At 30.6% G+C, this 22,598-nt stretch overlaps 2 protein-coding genes across 3 annotated transcripts; both read left to right on the top strand.

Annotated features, from left to right (window-relative positions):
• Positions 1-3,975: 3,975 nt before the first annotated feature.
• Positions 3,976-6,339, top strand: LOC106347870 (histone deacetylase 6). The gene is made up of 6 exons (XM_013787482.3): positions 3,976-4,575; positions 4,878-5,318; positions 5,411-5,553; positions 5,674-5,764; positions 5,869-5,999; positions 6,095-6,339. Exons 1-6 carry the CDS (start codon positions 4,039-4,041, stop codon positions 6,162-6,164), a joined length of 1,413 nt encoding a protein of 470 aa, XP_013642936.1. The 5' UTR covers positions 3,976-4,038; the 3' UTR covers positions 6,165-6,339.
• Positions 6,340-10,799: 4,460 nt separating this feature from the next.
• On the top strand, positions 10,800-13,940 carry LOC106351854 (protein LATERAL ORGAN BOUNDARIES). Of its 2 annotated transcripts, none has more exons than XM_048781907.1 (2): positions 10,800-11,302; positions 13,200-13,940. In XM_048781907.1, exon 2 carries the CDS (start codon positions 13,220-13,222, stop codon positions 13,763-13,765), a length of 546 nt encoding a protein of 181 aa, XP_048637864.1. In that variant the 5' UTR covers positions 10,800-11,302; positions 13,200-13,219; the 3' UTR covers positions 13,766-13,940. The 2 variants fall into 2 exon arrangements, with proteins under 2 accessions (XP_048637864.1, XP_013647033.2); XM_013791579.3 differs by having other exon boundaries at positions 10,800-11,373.
• Positions 13,941-22,598: the final 8,658 nt, after the last annotated feature.

Here is a 22,598-nt window from a genome sequence, read left to right as displayed (position 1 = left end):
GATATATAAAAAAAAAATATTTATATATAGTTTTAGATTATATGTTTTCAAATTCAAACTTTTTATAATTTTTTTTTGATATTTTTTTCGAATTTTGTTTTTTGAATTTTCTTTTTGTAATTCGAAAATACTTTTTGAAACTATTTTCAACATTTTTAACTTCAAAATTTTAATATTTATTTTCTATTTTATAAAATTTTAAACCTCAAACCCAAATCTCCACCCCTTAACTCTAAACTCTAAGGTTTGGATTAGTTAACCCTATGGGTATAAGTGTATATTTACCTCTTTAACGAAACATTTTGGTCATTTTGATTCTTAAAGTCTATATTTGTGATAGAAACTTTTTTAATGCTATCCTAGGGTATTTTCCATTCTAAATTGGTACATATTATAATATATGTGTATCAATTTTTAAAACATAATAAGTTTACGGTATATTTTTTCATTGAATAGATTGTTTTAAATTTTCACATGTATTTGTATCTTCTTCTATATATATATATTTTTCGGATTATTATTTCATTATTAAAATCGTAACTATATATATAAAGATTAGTAAAATATTGTTTTACTGTCATATTCAAAGATATTGTAACATTTTACAAATTTAGAAATTTTTTAAAAAATTAAAATTTTTGCTTCATAGATTTATATTATCGAGTAAATAATTAAACATTTATTTTTTGTTTAATTTTTAAAATAAACTATATAGTTTCTTTTTTGTTAAAGGGTTTATAAACTATATAGTTTAAAATTGTTTTCATTGGTTTAAGGTAGTAAAGATTAATCATTGATAGATAATATGATTTTTTTTATTTTTAAAAAATATTTATAATTTTAAAAGTTAACATCGACAAATATTTAATATATGGAGGTATAGTATTACAACATTAAATTATATCTATTTAATTTATAATATCTATAAATCCAATGAATCATTTATTCTTTAAATCTAATTATTGATAGCCCAATAAAATTTTCTGGTTGATCTAACATTTAAATGATAAGACTAGAGATTAAATATAACATGACTTTTTAGAAATATGTCTAGTAGGTATATTTCTTAAAAAATTACATATCAATCAAGATTGTGACTTTTGTTTTAATATATAAGATTGATCCAAAACAAGACATAAACGATTGGTTCACTACAACCATTGCAGCCCACTTAGTGATCACTCATGGCCCATCTCTGACAAAAATAAAGAGACCACGGTGAAAACTAGAGATTTTAATTTAATTGTCCATAACGAAGAGTGAAAGCAATACGATATGAATGGATTAGACGTTTAAAGGTTTATAGGCTTCCACATCAGGTTTGTAGTTTGATTTCCAAAAAGTAAGTTCTTACAGATTATATGATGCAAGCTTTTTTGAAAATTTGAAGCTGTTGTAAGTAGAACCAGAAGCACCTATTTGTGACAATGGCGTATCACATGGCATCCTTTAAATTTCTTTAAATACAAATTTGTTCAGTAAAAACATAAAAAAAATCAGCAGTTCTAATGAGAAGTTAACTTATTGAACCACTTAACATGTTGTGCAGAGAGTATGTTAATTGAAGATATCGTACATGCAGAACCGTTCGTCGACCCAAGTGTTTCAAGAATAGCTACATTGTGGAATCAATGTTCATAAAACCGTTCACCATATATGTTGTAGATAATTGATCATATATGCAATAGAATATATATTATATGTGATATAATCGATGATTTGACCAATGTTAAAAACAAAAATTAGACCATTATGTGTTCGGGACATCAAAAGTCAGCATGGCTGCTGTTTTCACGGTTTCCTCTAGTGTTAAAAGAAAAAGCCACATAGAGATAAATGGAGTTTTGAAGAGTTGGTTCGGCTCATCTATCTCTCAGGCATGGAGCAGATTGGTTAATGAGCAGCCTGAACAACTCACCTAGTTTGCATTAATACTTTTTTAATTTGTCACACTCTTGATCTCTGCAAGTTAAGATGGGCACATTTACTGATTTTTGTCTCTCTTAGTTTCTTAACTTTTCAGATCTGCACTTATTTTTCTATAAAATGTAGTTAAGAGTTAACTAATACGTTTAGTGTCATAACCTTCATGAATTTTACATTTTTTCTTCATATACAAAACTCGTCGATAATCTTACATTTAGCTACATAACCTAAACATTTTCAATACTTCATAGCTAGTTGCATACTTGGGATAGGGGCGAAGTTAAGAAATTTATAGTAATAAAACAAAATAGGCAAAGAGAAGGTATCTAACCTGGATTGATGAGGGTGCACATCATCACTTTTCCACCTGTTCCAACAGATTTTCATTGTTCTCTTTACCAAAATTTATTTTATATAGAAATGTTATGGGTGCACAGACTCCCATATACTATAGTCTGGCTTCACCCGAGCTTGGGATGTATGTATTTGATCTGATTTGATTTTGGATGAGCTTTTAAATGATCTTGGGTTAGTTATGAAAGTTACAATGATTTTAACTAATTAGGCAATGTTTAAATTCGAACTGAAAATAAATCATAATTTTTTTCATAAACAGCAAGTTAATAAAATTTATTTATTTGAGTAAATTTAAAATCTGCTGAGTAATATTAAGTTAGTTTACATAATAATTAAGGTTAAATAAATGACATAAAACAAAACAAGAACATATCCTAAAATTCTTATATACAGACACCAAAGATGGTGTATTTAATTTGAAGATTCTTGAATCTATGATTTAAAATATGCTGTAAAATATAATGTTATTATTAAATAATGTAATGAATTTATTTTAGAGATTTGTTAAAACTAATTATAGAGTAACTATTTTTTTTTACAGCAAACATTCACAAACTCATATAGACTCTATAAACCAAGACGGTAACCCTGAATCCATGTGTAGGACGAAAGACGGTTGTTGTTGAGCACTACGTGCCAAACTATCCGCCCTTGTATTCTCCGTCCTAGGTACATGAACAATATCTGAGTTTACAAATCTTCTTCTCAAAAGCTTAATATCTTCCAGGTAGTTTTCAAATGCTGGTCATTCCTCTGGTTTCGAAACCATCTTCACTAATTGAGAATAATCTGTTGCAAACGTAACCTGAAACTGTCTTAAATTTCTCATGCATTCCATTATCCAAATTAATGCATCCATTTCCGAATGAAGCAGTGAAAGACATGCCCTTAAATTTTTTGCTCCCTAGTAAACCATCAAACCCTAGTAATGTACTGAGCCAACCTTGCCCTGAAAATATATCCTATCTTTCCAAAAACACATGTGAAGCACCATCTTCCTGTGGCCCAAAGTTAGGCATGACTTAAACTTCCTGTGCACACCTATTGTTACTACTTACCTGTGCTTCAGTCCAAAGTGTTGATTCTACTTCTGCTAATCGAAATGTTTCCCTGGGATCAATATCAACGTTACTGAATACTTTATTGTTTCAATCCTTTCAAATGTACCATAATATCCATGCAAACTGATGATCCTCCATCTTTGGATTAACTCTCTAAAATAAATGGTCCATATTCGTAAAAAGAGAGCCAATAGAGAAAAAGTTCGAGTAACTATATAATTCCATTTTAACAAAGAATTACAAATCGTTTTGATTTGTTAAATAATACAGTATAATTTTGAAATGTATATATTTGTGGATTTATTATCCAAATAACCAAAAAGGGTAATTAATTAGATTTTTAATGAAAGGCTAGAGAGAGATATGATAAAAATGAGAAAAGAAAAATGTTTTTGGTTAGATAGGAATTTGTGTGTGTTTATATAGGGGGCCATTTCTCTATATTTACTTGAAAATATGATTTTGGAAATAGATGAACTCATTTAGATATCCATATCTAATACTAATCTGAAAAATAAATACAAAATATGATTTTGGAAATAGATGAACTCATTTAGATATCCATATCTAATACTAATCTGAAAAATAAATACATTACATATATAGTAAGTCATGTAATTATAAAGGTCTATTATTTTAACAAAACCTCAGTAAAGACTTGAGAGGAAAAAAACTTAGGGGGAGGAAGAGCGAGATGGAGACAGACGAGAGCGGCGTGTCTTTAGCGTCAGGGCCCGACGGTCGTAAGCGACGAGTCAGCTACTTCTACGAGCCAACGATCGGTAACTACTACTACGGTCAAGGCCACCCCATGAAACCTCACCGCATCCGTATGGCTCATAGTCTAATCGTCCACTACAACCTCCACCGCCGCCTCGAGATCAGCCGCCCTTACCTCGCCGACGCCGCCGACATCGGTCGCTTCCACTCTCCCGAGTACGTCGATTTCCTCCGCTCCGTTTCGCCGGAGTCCGTCGGCGACTCCTCCGCGCGTAACCTGAGGCGATTCAACGTCGGCGAGGATTGTCCCGTCTTCGACGGGCTTTTCGAGTTTTGCCGCGCTTCCGCCGGAGGTTCGATCGGCGCCGCCGTTAAATTGAACCGGCAGGACGCGGATATCGCCATCAATTGGGGCGGTGGGCTTCACCACGCTAAGAAGAGCGAGGCGTCTGGGTTTTGCTACGTAAACGACATCGTTTTGGGGATTCTCGAGTTGCTTAAGATGTTTAGGGTAAAATGCTTTATCTCAATTAGGGTTTTAATGTTATCTTTGTAGGGTCGTTTTTGTTGATTTACCTTAAAGCTTGAAGCTTTTTGAGACTGATGCTACGTAAACGACATCGTTTTAGGGCTTCTCGAGCTGCTTAAGTTGTTTAGGGTAAATGCTTGATCTCAATTAATGTTATCTTGTGGAGTAGTTTTCCTAGATTTACCTGAAAGGTGGAAGCTTTTTGGGACTGATGATTTGAATCTTAATTAGGGTTTAATGTTATTGTATTCTGATAGAGGTTAATATGATTTCATCGTTTGCAGCGGGTTCTCTACATTGATATCGATGTTCACCATGGAGATGGAGTAGAGGAAGCGTTTTACACCACTGATAGAGTTATGACCGTTTCTTTTCACAAGTTTGGGGACTTCTTCCCAGGAACTGGTCACATCAGAGACGTTGGCGCAGAGAAAGGGAAGTACTATGCGCTTAATGTCCCGTTGAACGATGGTATGGATGATGAGAGTTTCCGCAGCTTGTTTAGACCTCTTATCCAGAAGGTTATGGAGGTTTATCGTCCGGAAGCTGTTGTTCTTCAGTGTGGGGCTGACTCCTTGAGCGGTGATCGGCTGGGTTGCTTCAACTTGTCAGTCAAGGGTCATGCTGATTGCCTCCGGTTCTTGAGATCTTATAATGTTCCTCTCATGGTCTTGGGTGGTGGAGGGTATACTATTCGGAATGTTGCTCGTTGCTGGTGTTATGAGGTTTTTTTTTCATATCTTTTGCATCTCTTCTATGCCTTTTTGGTAAAGTTTTTGTTGTTGAATGGGGTTGGTTTCTGTTGACTCTGTTGCAGACTGCAGTTGCGGTTGGAGTAGAGCCGGACAATAAGCTCCCGTACAATGAGTACTTTGAGTATTTCGGTCCAGACTATACGCTTCATGTCGAGCCAGGCCCAATGGAGAATTTGAACACACCAAAAGATATGGAGAGGATAAGGTATGATTATCTCATTCTACCCCTTTTATGGTTGTGCCGGTTTCAATTGTTCACGGAAGCTTTACATGCTCATAGCCTATATTTTGAACTTGGGGAAGTTAAACTTGTTGAAAATTTCAGGAATACATTGCTAGAACAACTCTCTGGACTAATACACGCACCTAGTGTGCCGTTTCAGCACACACCTCCAGTTAATCGAGTCTTAGATGAGGTAAATTTTCCAATCATCCATATCTTCTCTCTGCTGTTGTAGTTTCTTTCATGTTCTATTGAAGCAGACTCATTAGAATTTTTGTTGTTATCTCAAATCTTTAGCCGGAAGAAGATTTGGAGAAGAGACCAAAGCCTCGCATTTGGAGTGGAACTGCGAATTATGAATCAGACAGTGACGATGATGAGAAACCTCTTGGTGGTTTCTCAGGTATTAATGGCCCAACTATGGACAGGTAAAAAAAAAAGAATAAGCTTCATCTTACTTCACCAGTCTACCAAATCTTTGATGCTTATTGTTTCCTCTAATAGACATCTCTTATCTCTTCAGGGACTCTACAGGGGAAGATGAAATGGAAGATGATAGCGCAGAGCCGGAGGTGGATCCACCATCGTCTTGAAACCAGCTTGATGTAGTGTCAAAAGTTAGGGAATTGATTCTTGGTGATGCTTTTCTTCCGTATGTGATTTTTTTTTGTTTGCAAAGAAACCTTTTTGTTTTGGCCTCAAGAGGTATTTAATAGGAATGTATTTCCATTACCATTCAATCAAAACAAGAGAAAATCATTCCTTTTATAGTTGCTTTTTTCTCCTACAAAGCCATTATTTGAGAGCAGCCATCGCCGAGGATGCCTTGAACACTAGCGTTAAAACCGGGTTCTCTGGTAGTATTGTGGATTTGTTTAGTGAAGGGAGAGTGATGAAAGAGCTTCAAAGATCAAAATGCATAGGGAAAATTGAAGAGTATGTTGAGGAAGAAAGGGAGGAAGATGTGTGGAAGCTGAGGATTCAGAGAGAGAGATGGAGATTTGGTTATGGAGGAAACATTGAACCCGGTGAGCCGATTTTTAATGATAAGCTAGCTATCTGTTCTAACACTTGGATATGGGAATGATAGCTCGGTGACTCTAACCAGTTATTTACCGGATCTTGCTGCGTGGAAGAAGACACTCCAGCTTCCAGCTTATGCAGAATTTGAGCTAATCGCCCTCAATGACATTTGATAGTCTCATAATCAGTTTAGGTTTTGATGAATTCCGCAATGTCTTTCCTCTCCTGTTTTGGATCATTACCATGCTATGGACTTGTGGCTGATACAAATTGTTTGCTCAATCATTGTGTCTTTATTGTTGAATCATACTATTCACTACTGTTGTGTATGATCCGACTTATTGGTTGTTTTCTTTAGTGCTTTCACAGTTGATACTCCAAATAGAAGATTTATGTAGTCATTCGGCTATATAAGCCACTGAAGCTTTATCACAAGGCAAAAGCATTAGAGTCGCATTCTTTATCTCAACATCATAATTTTGCTCTTTATTGTTACTAGAAGTTCTTGACAATCAACATGAAGATATAGATTAGACTTATAAGAAAGGAAGATGATATATATAGACTACAGTCTACGGTCAGTCACTAGCTACATCATCACCATGAACCATTGCTAACAAAATTTATAAACCACATTGATCTAGCGATATTAAATTAAACGCATGCGTCTTGCTTACCGTAGGCTTTTGCCCCATAGGATACAAATTCCAATTAGTTAGAAAAGTATATATACTTGGCGTTTATAAACACCCTAGGTTTATATTTTCTAATAATCTTTTCACCATTAAAATGATACAGGAGTTAGAATCTATACCAAGTTTTGGAATATAATATCATATCTCTACATTCCCAAGCCTATTTTGATATATAACTCTTATAATACCTGGGCAGCCCTTAGCTTTTTAATTCGTAAATGCATATGAAGTTATGCATAATTAACTTAAATTAATATGTACATACAACCATAGAAAAACATCAGATTTTCATGATCGCTGCAAAGGAAAAGTTGGATAGGCCATGCACAGTATAGCATAACATTTTCACGATCATATAAAAGAATTTTTTTTTTGGGTAAAATATTTAGGAAGAATTGATAATTACTGAAAGGCAGGTTGACAATTTTTGAAACACCTGTGTTATTGCAGAGATATAAGCAATCCCGAGGGAGAATAAAATTTCTTCTACACGGTCGTCAGTTTATACAAAACATAAATTTGCCACATTAGAGAAAAATTAGGTTGTAATTCTAATACCTGGATTTTTTTAAAAAGAATTTTACTTTTTAATAGGTTAATTAAATTAGTATACCCTAGACTATATTTACGAACTGATTTTGCCACATGTCTTTTCTACAATCATTTTTACAAAATAAATGATGACATGGCTAACAAGATTAATGACATGACTATAGTTAATGTAACATGGACAATCACATTTATTACTGACATATATTTTTGGTAAACTTTATAGAATATGACAATAACTAATACATTACATTTAATGTTAATTTATATTTTTGTTAAACTTCTTAAAATATGGTAATAATTCATAAATCATCACTAAAATAAATATATTGAAATATGCATTATAAATTTCGAAATACATTATTTAATTATATTTTTATAATTATACAATTTTTATTACTAATATTTTCAAAATTTTCTACATCTTTTTTAAAAAATTAATAAATTATTAATCGCAATTTCATTAGTTTCTTTTAGATATCTACAAATTTTATAAATATTGTTTAGTTATATTTTTAATCTATATGATTTTTAGTAATTTATACAAGTTGATTTAATACATTTAACCAAAATAAATAGATAAAAAGTTATCTAAGATTCGAATTTTAAATATATTACATATATATTATTAAATGTAATTTAAAATAAACAAAATTATTTTTTTCTTAATTTTATGCTTAAATAATCAACTTTATATTAAATATTAGTTAAAAATAATAAAATATATAATATTAATAAATTTCATTTTAAATATAATTTAACTTTTAAAAAATTTATCACTGCACATGGTGCAAGAAAACACCTAGTTTCTAGTATACTACTAGTTTGCATTAAACTTTTTTTTCTAAAGTTATATGTTGCGTATTCATGACCGCAAGCTAGTTTTTTATTATATTCTGCACATATAAAAACAAACAAAATGACATCTTCACAAAACTATTCACCAAGTTGCATCATTGAAAAAGAAAATTGCATCATTGACCTCTCATACCTCCAACTTTACCTTCCATAATCAGCACATGAAGATACATTAATATCTTATATATGTGTGTGTTGTTTCAAATGAGACCATGTATATAATGTGGTTTCTAGAGATTCAGAGTCGCAACTCAAAAGGATTGAATTAAATTACACGAAAAATAATGCGAGGGACAAAGTAGTACTAGTCTAGTTTTAGTAGATCATATGTGTGAGGAGGACCCATATATATTCACTCTCACTTCTCTCTCTTTTATAACACACCTTTCTTATTTTATACTCCGAGATGTAACCTCTACGTTGGCAGATATATATATACATCAACACCCATTCTAATTAGCTACTTTAATCTTTTGATGGTTAAGAATTGTCAAGCTTTCTTTTCATAAGATGTTGATACTACATCGAAAGTAAGAGATGACCTCAATTGATATTATAAACAATATGACTGGTCAGTTATATTTAATGTCATTTTACTTTAAAAGAAAGTCGATGAATTAATGAAATAAGAAAACTTGACAACGTATTCCAAGATTCATTGTTGAATTAATAAACAAATCATCATAGTTTTCGAGAATTTTGATACTTGTTTTTTTTATCGATGAATCCTCTATTTTCGAACCCTAATTCATTCTATTAGTCACAATAATTAGAATTTTAAAAGTGAAGAAATTAGTTTGGTGATAAAGCCTAGATGCTTCACGTTAGTAAATTACTAAATCCCACCACTAACCCTCATCATAACTTGGCACAAAATAATAATCTTACGGATCTTAAAAGCATTCGGTTAAAGTTTCTTTAAGGTGAATTTTTCTGTCTAACTTATCTTCAAAAATCAACAGCGTTCTGAGAGCCTGAGAGCTTCAGCTCAAACTACTAGCCTGATAAATACAGTAATTCTTATCAAAACATTTCTGCAGGTCAACTCTGATAATTAATTTGATTTTAGGCTAAAACTATTTGGTGATGAAAATGGTGCGAGAACTAAATAAGACGAAGGGACTGTTACAAATGTCACAATCGGTTGTCACTTCCAATAATATATACACACACAAGTAACTGTTGGTATGATACTAACCCTAGCTATAGCTTCAAAACTCTTTGGACCCCCTCATCGTTTTCTTGCCATTACAAAAGTTTTGATTTTATTTATAGAACCTATTAAAACTTGACTTGAGTTCACTTGATCATATCTCTTGACTCTTACCGATTTCCTGTCTCTACCTAGCTACTTTGAGGTCTCAAGAGTTTATTCTTGTTCACATATATATTATTATGATGGATTTATTTGCCAAATAACCAAAATAATTAGAAAATTAGATTTTGGGAAAGAGAGTAGAGAGAGATAAAAATAGAAAATAGGAAAGAAGGTGAGATTTTGGTTATTTAGTGAATTATAGTTTTTTTAGTGTTATTGAGCCTAATTTTCCTATTTTGATTAATTCTACTGAAGGCTATTTTGTTATTACAAAAAATGAATATTCAAATCAACTATTAATTTTAGGATGTAAATATCTTACTAGAAGAGTACAATATTGACCGTACGAATTGGAATGGCTTAGACTGATTGTTTATTCTACCGGAACGTTCATATTCTAAATAACATGTTTGCTGATCCCTACCAAATGGGAGATATCAAACAAAATTTCATATTGTAAGTTTGGACAAAAAGTGTTTAATATGTAAAGAGATATGTAATTTTAATTAGTACGAATTTTTTTGTAAATGAGCTCAAAAGTAAATCCATGCAGATTTGCTTCTTAAATTCAAAGTGCACAATATCGTATTAATCTGATAATAGAGAATTGAACATAGGCTAAAAAAAACCCAACAACAAATCAAGAATTGGTGTGATCATATTCTACAGTGGAGGTTTAATGGAGATGTTTAGGGTTTCTTAAGGTTACAAATCATATTTTGGTCATCACTGATGACTCTCAGCGTAACAGGTGTATATATATATATATATATATATATATATATATATATATACAAAGATTATTGATTAGTTAGCTTAGGGTTGATCTTCTGACTGTTAGGGAATATTGTTATCATTAAATGCATGAAGAAAATTTACAAAAGCTAAAGTTAAACAAATTAATTTATTGGGAGACAAAAGTTAGCACAGTGAATGATATTACTATTATTCTTGAGATGAAATGTCACAGTCATTCTTTGAGGGACATACTCCTCATCTCTTCTTGTTTATTAATTGTTCATTTGTTATTATTATACTTTGTCTTTTGCTCTTTCTCCTCCACTCAAATTTGCTATTTCATTTTCCCAATTTTATTTGTTTGTTTGGTTTATTTAAATTCTCAGCTTCTTTACAAATCTTTCTCAGCTGACAAAAAAAATACAAATCTTCTCAGTTCTTCTTGAAATTAGGGTTCCTCTTTCTTTAAGAGGCCTAAAACCCTAATATATCCTTCTCATTGACTAAAGAGTTAAGCCTACTCTATCTACTTTGGAAGCAAATTTCAAAGGTAAGAAAAAGCCCTTGAAACAGGAAGAAAGATACACTTAATCGTCAAAGAGCTTAAAGATTTAAAGGCAGGTATACAGCTCTATATATGCTTTGATATGTGTGTATATATATGCATCTAAATAAACCCCTGGACGTATGCATAGCTCAGATCATCAAAGATAATCATTAATATTTTCTCTCCTATGTTTCCCTCTTTTGCTCCATGTTCTATTTTCTATGTGTGTTTTTGCTTATATGAGTTATATATCCACTTTGACATCTGTACACGTTCCTTTGAATTTCTACTCTAAGAAAGGTTTAAAGCTTATCTAATTATAGTATGTGTGAAAAGGATATAGTAATTAAATACATGTGTAAATTAAAATTTCATCAGAATGATGATCACTTTGAGTTGACCTAATTAAGATCAGATAAAAGTTTATATATACATATGAAAATTAGGATTGATTTGAGGTTAGTGGAGAATTGCTTCATCTCGACAAGGACAATGAGGACAGAAAACAGAGAAATAGAGGAAGAGAGTTTAATTAACTGATTTATTACAGAAGATAACTTTTGAAACCTGAATATTTCTATGATCAAGTCTAATTCAGTTTGGGCTTAATTACAAATAGAATTTAACAGATCCTCGTTGAGTTTTCTTTTCAATGTAATTAGTTTCTTAAAACAAAAAACCCTATAGAATTGAGGAGAGCGATGAAGATGAAGAAGATGATGGCAAAGCTCATAAGGCCACAACTGAATCATAAAGAAAAAAATGAATTTTAGTAAAAAAATACACTAATATATTTACATTGAAAAAACATATTGATATGATTTATATAAATAATATTGATATATATATATATATATATATATATATATATATATATATATGCAGAGAGATATACAAATTCATTGATCTGACAAAAAAACAATAGAACTACTGTCCAACGAGTTTTACAGACACTTCCATTCTCATATAGTTTGAATTGAATCCTAACTGATCCATATATCTATATATACCAAGAAAATTCTGATCTAAATTTATTAGATCCGTCTTTGATAAATTTCTTCTATTGTTTCTAGTGAGATCTTTAAGAAGCCATGATCCGTAGTAATCAGTTTAACTTTTGACTAACTGATGGTTTTCTATAATTGAATTAAACCAGGTTTCCTAATTTACATATTATTTATGTTGTAGTTAGAATATATAAGCTTACTTCAAAAATTTATACTTAATAAGCTTTATATATTATGTTAACTAGGTGTCCCCTGCCATGCGGATATAATTATCTTTCTAATATTTATTAATAAATGTATTATTAATTTGAAGACTAACAAAATAATTTATTGTCATACATTTACAAAATTAATAACAAATTTAACATAAATAAGGTTTATTAACAAAAGAAAATAGTCTTTTTTGTTTTAATGATAGATGCAAAAACAAAAACATCAAGTAAAACCAAATCGATAGTTCCATTTACCAGCGCATGTCCTGGTGAAAGTGATGTCCTAACTTGTTAATTAATCTTCATGAGGTTGAAGACCTTTAGGTTTTGTAAATATAATTTTCATTCTTTTTTCGTTAGATTGGATGTTGGGCATTTTATGCCCTTTTCTACGTTTCTCCTGCATGTGTACGTTTGTTCTAAGTGTTTATATGCCTTTGTCTGTATGTATATAAAGGAAAACGTGGAAAAGGAAATAAATGAAAAGTTTAGCAGAAATTCTCAAAAGGGATCGAATATATATGTTTTTAGTGTAGCAATATAGAAGAAACGCAGTTTTTGATGACATCTTTCTTAGCAAATTCAAAATATATATATGTGCTTAACTTATGTATTATAAAACGTTCCTATGTATCTTTTAACTTCTTTATTAATGTTAAATGTTTGAAAAAATTATATCAGGTATAAAAATTCAAAAAGAAATGGCTTCCTCATCATCAAATACGTACAACTCACCATGCGCGGCGTGCAAGTTTCTTCGCCGTAAATGCATGCCGGGATGCATATTCGCGCCATATTTCCCACCGGAGGAGCCACACAAGTTCGCCAACGTCCACAAAATCTTCGGAGCAAGCAATGTCACTAAGCTCCTCAACGAGCTACTCCCTCACCAGCGTGAAGACGCAGTCAACTCCTTAGCCTACGAGGCTGAGGCACGAGTCCGTGATCCTGTCTATGGCTGCGTCGGAGCCATCTCTTATCTCCAGAGACAAGTTCACAGGCTTCAGAAGGAGCTTGACGCCGCTAATGCTGACTTGGTTCACTACGGTATGTCCACGTCAACACCTGGTAACGTCGTCGACTTGGTGTTTCAGCCTCAGCCATTTCCGCCGCAGCCGTTGAATCCGGTTTATAGGCTTTCCGGGTCGAGCCCGGTGATGACTCAGCAGCCACGTGGTACCGGAGGGTCGTATGGGACTTTCCTTCCTTGGAACAATGGTCATGATCAGCAAGGAGGTAACATGTGAGAGTGTATAAATTATGTGTGTTTTCTATCTATTCATCTCTCTCTTTATATTATGTGTGTGTGTGTGGTAAGACTACAATATAATAAGCTGGATTTTTTTTTCTAGCCAATTAATTTATAAATGCATGGACAATTCTTATTTATTTATGATGAGGTTTATATATTGTGGTTTATTATATTCTTTGGACGATACCTAGCTAAGCTAAGATATATAGTTGTGTTATGATTTATTAATTGGTTGTTTTAACAAGTAAATGGTTGTTTTAGACTTATTATTAACAAATAAGATAACTAGTTTATTGTGATAGCGACATTTTTGAATTATGTGATTTTTTCTTATCAACTCTTTATGATGAGGTCTTTAATAAGGCGCTCGTTGTTATTTGCCTGGCTGGTTCAACACCTAAACTAGGACTGTAGTTATGCGTGGATGCTCGAGAGAAGCTAAGGGTATTTAACTATATAGTTTTAAATTAGTAATATACTGAAATGGTGTTCATTGTATGAGAATATATGTTATTGATTCTTTGAGATATTATACTATTAGTCTTTTGGAGTGAAAATTATTTTGTAGAGCGACGGTTTGTTGGCCACTTATATATTATGGTGTGCAGCCCTTCAGACATATAAAATATGATCGTACGAATGTTAATGCATCAAACACATCGATGAGCATTACCGTTGAATCCTGCTTTTTTTGTTTTTGTGTGTGTGTGGGGTGGGGGGAGACAAATTAATTTTGTCGCATAGTCGCTTTTGGACCAATTTAAGAAGAGCATAATTATCGCTATAACCAGTGGTACGGTTTTTTAAAAAACTTTTTTTTTTTTGATTTTGATTTTTTATATCTGAAATAAAAAAATAAAATTTGAAAATAAACCAATCGCGAGTCGGTACGTGTCAGTGGAGTCTGCAAACAGTGCAAAAAAACTCTAAAATCAGTTCTTATTTCATAACGTTTGTGACCGATTCTTATGGTTTTTGTGGGATCCACACAATAAATTTTTTTAGAATCACACTAAGGTTCCGCGATAATGGTGGCCTAAGGGTATTGATTTCCCTTTTTATCATGTTTTCTTGGCAATACAAAGAAAATGACAATTATGGAACTACAATGATGTAACTAAAACATGGTGGCGATGTTAGTCTAATAATAGAACTGTTTGGTCCATGTATATAAGCGAAAATTTATATAAATAAGTTTTAAAGTTGCTAACCAAAGATGAGTAAGATAGTTTGCCAGAGAGATGAAATAATACAGTTCACTTTGTTTCGCCAAATCTGCTTAATTTAACATGGGTTATTTATCATGTAATTCTTCATTTCTATCCTAAGCCCATAATCTCACAGATTTCATTTATCTAGGCCCAAACATAAAATTACCATACCTAAACTAAACTAAACTAAAAGTCTAAAACAATTCTCTAGTTTATCCTTGCAAAAATTGATATGTCCTGGTACATGTTTGGTAGTGTCTTCAGAAATATAGTTATGATCAACGGAATATTAAATCGTTACATCTAAGTTGAATAATAACCATTTCAAAAGATGTGGCGGTCAAGTGTAACATAAGAGGTTAGTTTCTTTGTGTTATAAATTAAAATTTTCTTTGATACATTACATGATTAGAATATCCAAAAATAATTTTGGATACTGGATGAGATTTTTTTTGAAACTTGCATTGTTATAGTCCTCTTGTTTTTTTTTAAATGACCAAGAATGTAATATCGCAATTAATTCTATTAAACGATAAGAAAGTTTCAAAATTTACCCGCTCCCTCTATCTTTCTGGCCTACGATACGATATTATCTCCTATATATTAATTGAGTAACATTATAACTTTTTTGTAGTCACGTGTCATCACTATGATGATTCTTAGAATCATTAGAAAAATATATTGGTTTATCTAATTATATAATAAGTTTTTTTTATTAAATTAACCATAAATTCATTATTAATCTTCTTTATTATTTTCTTAAATAAAAGTTACAGAATTGCCTAATGTGGCTAAAGTATATATGACAATTAGTGATTTTGAATAATAAAGATTTGATAAAAATTAATATATCTTCTATCATATTTGTTTAAATTTAAAGAATTAAAATAAATTAAAAATCACATTAACCGCATAATAAAAATTTATATTTTTCTGTATATGTTATATTTTAAATTTTTGAAAACAATTATAAATTACTAAAACTGTTAAAAGTTTCACATTCAAATTTTGTGATTCATGGTTTAAAATTTTTGTTATGTCAAAATACAAATGATTACAAAATCATATAAGTAAAAAGTCTAATTTAATTATTAAGACTAAAAGATATATATATATATATATATATATATATATAGGTTTAAATTGAACTATAAACCATATAAAGTACACAAATATTTTAATTTTAAAATTTATTTTGAACAATTTTTTGATAAAAGCTTTGAACAAACATGACAGCTTAATTTAAAAATATATATAAATTATTAAAACTATTAATCCCACAATGAAAATTTTGTTATCAGTAATTTAATTTTTTTGCTATAGAAGATACAAATGATAAAAAAACATATGAGCAGAAAGCATCATCCAATAGAAAAAATATTGTTTGGATTAATAAAATTTATTTATATGTTCCCACCAATATAATTATATATGTAATAGTTACTAACTTTCAATTGTTCAATATATATTTATTATTTCATAATATGTAAAAACATATAATACATAAGATAATTTTTATATATAATGTTTAATTCGGGTAAGATGCAGATCTTAACCTAACCTAGTGTACTCTATAAATTAGTGCTACGCACATATATATATTATATATACACATGGGTGAGATGAGGAAAAAATATAACTATAGCACATGGGAAATACATTAATCAAAGCCGCTACCATAAAAGCCTTTATATCATGAAAATATAGGTACATGCACTTGTGTTTGGACATAAACTAATAAATTCACAGGCCCATTTAAAAATTCTCTTACAACGGGATGCATGCATATGTAATCAGTTAATCAGTTCAAGGGATCATTGTATAATTGTGTAAACAGTACATAATGAAAATGTAGGGAAAATAACTTTCGAAATAGTCGTGGGGAAAACAATAGGAAGAAATCGAGAATCCATCACACCCATCAATCAATCAATGTCTTTAAAGACGTGAAAAGGAAGCAAACTCTGAGTTTCTGCCTCTCAGCTAAACTACAAAATCCAACAAGACATTTTCTTTTACAGTGTACATTGCGGGTCCTTTGCTACTTCTTACACTCTTACAATTATAAATCAGCAGACTAGACTTGTAGTTTCAGTTACAGTCAATATTCAAAGCTTGAGGATTAAATTCCTTAATCAAAACTCTATAATTATTATAAATATCAAAGGATATATGAGTCTCCATATTGTATAATTTGTAATATTTGGTTCGTTTGATAATATATGATCACTAGTCTTCAATCATTGATTCCAAGAATATAAGGATTGAATAATGACTGAATAAATTAATAGTTTATAACCGCCGACCACTGTCTCTATATTCTAGACTTCTAGTTATAGTGGCTTTAGATTTGGAACTGGATTATGTTTTTTTTTTAATTCCATCTTGTAATTTTTTAAATGATGATAATTTATTTTTGGATTTGAAGGAATGTAAAACAAGTAGCATTCAACAGTAAAAAATGGGGAATGATAAGTAAGCGCAAAAATTTTCAACATGTTATAATTTTTCAACATGTATTAACATGTGTAAAATTTCTTTTTTTTTGTCAACAACATGTGTAAAATTTCTCTCTTATGTTTTTTCATGTTCCTATGAAATTGAGAGAAAAATATATGTCCTTTCTCATTTTTATGCTAAAATTAGTAGATAAGTATTCTACTATCAATTATATAAATACTGGCAACTATTTCATTATTGGTACACTCCTCCTTAGTCCTTTGTCCACTACTGTGGTGTTGTTATTATTGCTATTTATATGCATGCCTTTGAAAGAGAATCATAGCTGCAATTATTTGGAACTCTTTTGTCAATCATAAGCACTATTTATGATTCATGAGATCTGAATTTCCCAACTTTTGCAGCCATCGTTTCATACAAATGTTTTTGAAAGGAAAATAATAATTAATAATCATGATTATTAAAGCCGCATGCAATTGAACAAACCCAAAAATGATTGATAAAACTAAAAAATGTGATTGAATGATAGAGTGTTCCAAAAAAGAAGATTGATTGAATGATAGATAGATACATACATACCTACGAGAATTGCAGGATTTGAAACGAGTTTGCAATATTTGTTATTTTGTTATAAGAAAGTGAGTTCCCTAAGTCAATAAATAATTTAAAATCAATTACCAATTTCATGACTCAGGTAGAAAGAAGAGGTGTTAATGATTATCGATGGTTTGCTTTGTCTTTTTGACTAATATTTGAATAAAGAAAAGACAAATACAATTCTCAGTTGAGAAGTTTAATCAACGAGTCCAACCGACACTTGACGATCCTACAAAATAAATTATCATTGGTTGTATAGTTTTTAATAAAGTGAAAAGTAACATAAAAAAATAAAAATATCTTATATATTGAAACATTAAATTTTTTTAAACATCTTACATTTAGAAACGAAAGAAAGAGAGTAACTTTTTATTTGATGCATTTATCAAACTGTGAGAAATGTACATAAATAATCCTACACACTATGACACTACAGTCTACAGTTAAGTGAATCGACTATCAGTTCACAAAGTTATGTTGCGTGAAAAATGAAAAATTCATAAATTAATCTTAACATACATATTAGTGCTCAGATTCATGAGAAAATCTAAAATGCAAAATTTCAAGTAGCTTACAAACAGAAAAATGTAATTACACTTAACTTTTGCAAAAAATAAACATGATATATTAAATTTTGCAAAAAGAAACATGATATGTTTACTTTCAGTTGAATAACAAGGACATTAATAGCTTGGATTAATAACATATGTTTACTCACCGTCACGAATTTCTTACAGATAAACGACTGAAACAATAATGAAGCAATAATGTTAATAACAAAAAAAAAAAAGAATCAAGAAGTGAAACACTGAAAGAAAGACGACTGCAAGGGTCAAATCGCTTACCGTTCACATTTATACTCATTGTTGTCATCTAAAATGTTCGGCTAAAAGAATTTTTGCATTGATTCATTCACTGATCATTGTAAAATCTTCTTTGACGTATTGATTGTATGATTATGATTGAAACTAAGAGAATATGCTGATCTTTTACCAACTATGCAAAAAAAAAAACGTATCTATCTACGTATGAGTCACCTATCAAATATTCAAAAACATATCTAACCTTTTTTTTTTTTGACTGAAAGCATTCTAAACATATCTAACCTTTCATACTTCTCTTTTCCTTTTTTTTTACGAAAAACTAATACTCCTATAGCTTTAGTGCGCTAAAAAGAAGAAGATATACCTTCGGCCTTGTCCACAAAAAGCTAACAAAAATTTAGTTGTTTAATGAAAAAAGTATTTATATCGAAATTGATTTGTTAACATCATGGAGTTTTGCTGAAATAATATTTCAAAATTGATTAGTAAAAAAAAAAATCACTAAGTAAATAATTCTTTGTTTTAGGACCAAAAGGACCAAACAAAGAGATTATGCCCACACAAAATGATCAATTTACGGATAATGCTATAAAAGAGTTGATAGAAACTTGACTTAAAAAAGATCAAAGCCTCAAAACACATTCCTAATAACTGGAGATGGTGATTTTTCAAACCATCTCAATCTATTGACAAAAGTTGGACATAATACGATGATTCTTTATCGCGAACAACGTAATCATCAAGATAATACTTCAGCAAAACTCCATGGAATGTTAAAAACTGTGGGATTGGAGAAGCATTTTGTCTCTTTCACAAAAAAAACAAAGAGTAAAAGGATATGACATCTGAAAGGATCTAAGAACAACTAAATTTGTGCTACCTATCAGATATTTAAATACACATTTAATCTTGGGAAAATTGGAAAAAAGAGACACTTTCAACTTGGATTTGTCACTCTAAAACTTTATCTACATTTTTTGTCTCATCAGGACTTTAATTTTTGTAAACACCCTTATACCCCCAAATTAATCTAAATTAAATTTTATTTATTAAATTTAGATATTTTAATTAATTTCTTAATATAGTTTTATAAAGTTAAAAAAAACTAAAATAGATAAAAGGTAAATACATATCAGTAAACCTAATTACCATCTATCATCTTCTCCGCCGATTGTAATAGACTAATAGAAAACAGTGGCATCACAACACCTTTTCCTTTGGTGCCATTTTCTTGATTCTCGCAACAAAGAGGATGCTGGTTGCTGATGTGGAAGGGTAGAAGCGCACTGTTTTTGGAGTGCATCCACTTCTACATGGCCATTTCAGTCTCATGTAGCTCTGCATTGTCACCATCACTCACTTTCATGTTACTTTGTAAGGTCTACGAGAAGTCCACTGCTTGAATGTTTCTTCATCACATAGCCCACCTGGATAATGAACTCTTTAGTAAAAAGTGTTGCTTGCTGTACAAGGTAGGTTTGTGGTAGGTGGAAGTGAGATAGTAGTTCTATCAGCAAGGAAAAATCGACTTCACCGAGATCATATTTTTGAACCATGTTCTGCAGACAGAGAGGCGATGCCCTTAACACCCAATAGTTCTAGCATCATACAAAGTTTAGCACCTTGGAAATAGACGCATTTCTATCTAAGACAAAAGGTAGGTCTTGACAATCAGCAATAACCACTTTCAACTGTCTGAAGAACCACCCCCATGAATCGTCATTCTCTGAATCAACAACCCAAATGCAATCGGATACAAATTAGAGTTACCATCTACAGCAGTAGCAACAAGTAGAACTCCTTTGTATTTATTTTTCAGAAAAGTTCCATCAACAACAATCACCCATCGCATTGCATTGTAGAATGTGGAGAAAATATTCTTAAATATATTTTTGAGAGATTTAAGGTAGATTTAGTTTAGATTTAGGAAACTTCTTTAACCAAATATGGAAGTTTCCATGTTTTCACGATTTGCCTAGAATATGTACACTACCTAAGCAGAACACCGTATAGTAGGTGAGAAATGTATTCTTCATGTAGGCGTCATATAAGGTAAAAGGTAGAACAAGTTATGTAACGTAATATAACCAACCTATATCATTAAGTTGTGGCTATATATCGTTATCAAACTATAGGTATACCGAAGATATCTTTCTTAATTATAACGTAATCGATTCTATCTAAGCTAGAATATACAAGAAATGTTAGTTTACGGTATATACCCTTGATATATCTATGTTTAAAGCATAGAATCGGACATATAAACTAGGTAGATTACCAAAATGAGTTTTCTAACTGTACCTAGAAGATAAAATAAAATATAATTCCAATTTTTTTTTTAAAAGTTTAAACATATATATTTCCATACTTATGTTTCCAACAGTTTTCATATTTTTTACATTTTTAAAATTAAATTTATTATTTTTCCCATTAAAGAAGGGTAAAAATTGTTACGATAAATATTACCAAAAGTATGATAAGTCTTATTGTGACAAACAAAAGTTCAAAGTGTCTCATTTTTCCAATTCTCCCTTTAATTCTTTCATACCTCTCTTCTCCTTTTTTCACGAGAGATTAATGCAGTTTTAGTGAACTAGAGGAAAGAAGATGCACCAACGGCCTTAGGTTTTAAATGATAAATTAGACATCTTCTATCATAATTAGTAAAGCATCATAACACAAAACCAAATAAGTAATCACATTCAAATTATTGATTGGATCCATTGCAAATAAATATGCAACTAGATTTTGATCCGCGCTTTCCAAGCGCGGGGTTGTTGGATTATATTATAATACAAAGTTTTATTATATCGAAAACATAATTTTTAATAGCTATATAATCTACAAATTAGTTTATTTGAGATTTTATATGTACATTTTTACGTAAGTTTCTTTTTGACATGAGAATTATATCCGGATCAAAAAAATAAACCGAACCGACCCAAAATTATAGGTTTAGTTCAGGTCCAGAGAAGATAACATATTGGGTTTTTTTTTACCCGCATGTCTTTGTTTGAGTCCGGGTCCTACCCTAGACCCGATCATAAATATGTGTTTATTAGGTATATTTGGATATTCCAAATATGTTTCCGGTATTATGGATATTATTTTTAAGTTTTTGGTTTACAATTAGAGTTTTGATTTCAGGTAAATTTTTCAAATTAAAAAAAAATTGGGTGTTTGGATAAAATTTTGGGTATTTTTCAGTTCATCGTGTCAGATTTTGAATAAGATTTTAAAATTTTAGGTATTTAAATTTTTTTGGTATTTGTTTGGAGTTTCAAATACTTTCGTATTTCGGATATTTTTCATATATTTCAAATTCTTTTAGAATCTTAAATACCCGAACAGATGTGGACCCATTACGTCCATATCAGGTCCAACAACCTTTTGATATAAATTTTTAAGTTATTGTACAAAAACATGGTTGATGAAATATTTTTCTGAGTAAATGTATCATAAGAAATAATATTAAGATCTGTTAAAAATATTTAAAATATTGTATGTTTAGAATGATTAATCTATTATCAGAAAAATAATAAATAGTTATACATAACTCCAACAACTTTTTTATATTAGATTTTTTTAAAACTCTTTCCTTTTTAATAGTATTGATTCGTTTTAAGTGAAAAGTATATAAACGTATAATATCTAAATAAATAATTTTCAAAATCTTGAATAATCAATACTGATATCGTGAAGTCAGGTTAGCTTTAATAGAACCAATGAATTTCTT

The sequence above is a fragment of the Brassica napus genome, chromosome A6, assembly GCF_020379485.1.
Source record: "Brassica napus cultivar Da-Ae chromosome A6, Da-Ae, whole genome shotgun sequence".
Classification (NCBI taxonomy): Eukaryota; Viridiplantae; Streptophyta; class Magnoliopsida; order Brassicales; family Brassicaceae; genus Brassica; species Brassica napus.
The sequence above is the reverse complement of the archived record's forward strand: the minus strand, read 5'-3'. Positions and strand labels throughout refer to the sequence as shown.

What these genes read in the sequence shown, in the direction of transcription:
- LOC106347870 (XM_013787482.3), top strand. Translation starts at nt 4,039, where the DNA reads ATGGAGACAGACGAGAGCGGCGTGTCTTTAGCGTCAGGGCCCGACGGT. An exon ending in AAAGATATGGAGAGGATAAG is followed by an intron (nt 5,554 to 5,673) that starts GTATGATTATCT and finishes TGAAAATTTCAG; the next exon opens with GAATACATTGCTAGAACAAC. An exon ending in AATGGCCCAACTATGGACAG is followed by an intron (nt 6,000 to 6,094) that starts GTAAAAAAAAAA and finishes TTATCTCTTCAG; the next exon opens with GGACTCTACAGGGGAAGATG.
- LOC106351854 (XM_048781907.1), top strand. Translation starts at nt 13,220, where the DNA reads ATGGCTTCCTCATCATCAAATACGTACAACTCACCATGCGCGGCGTGC.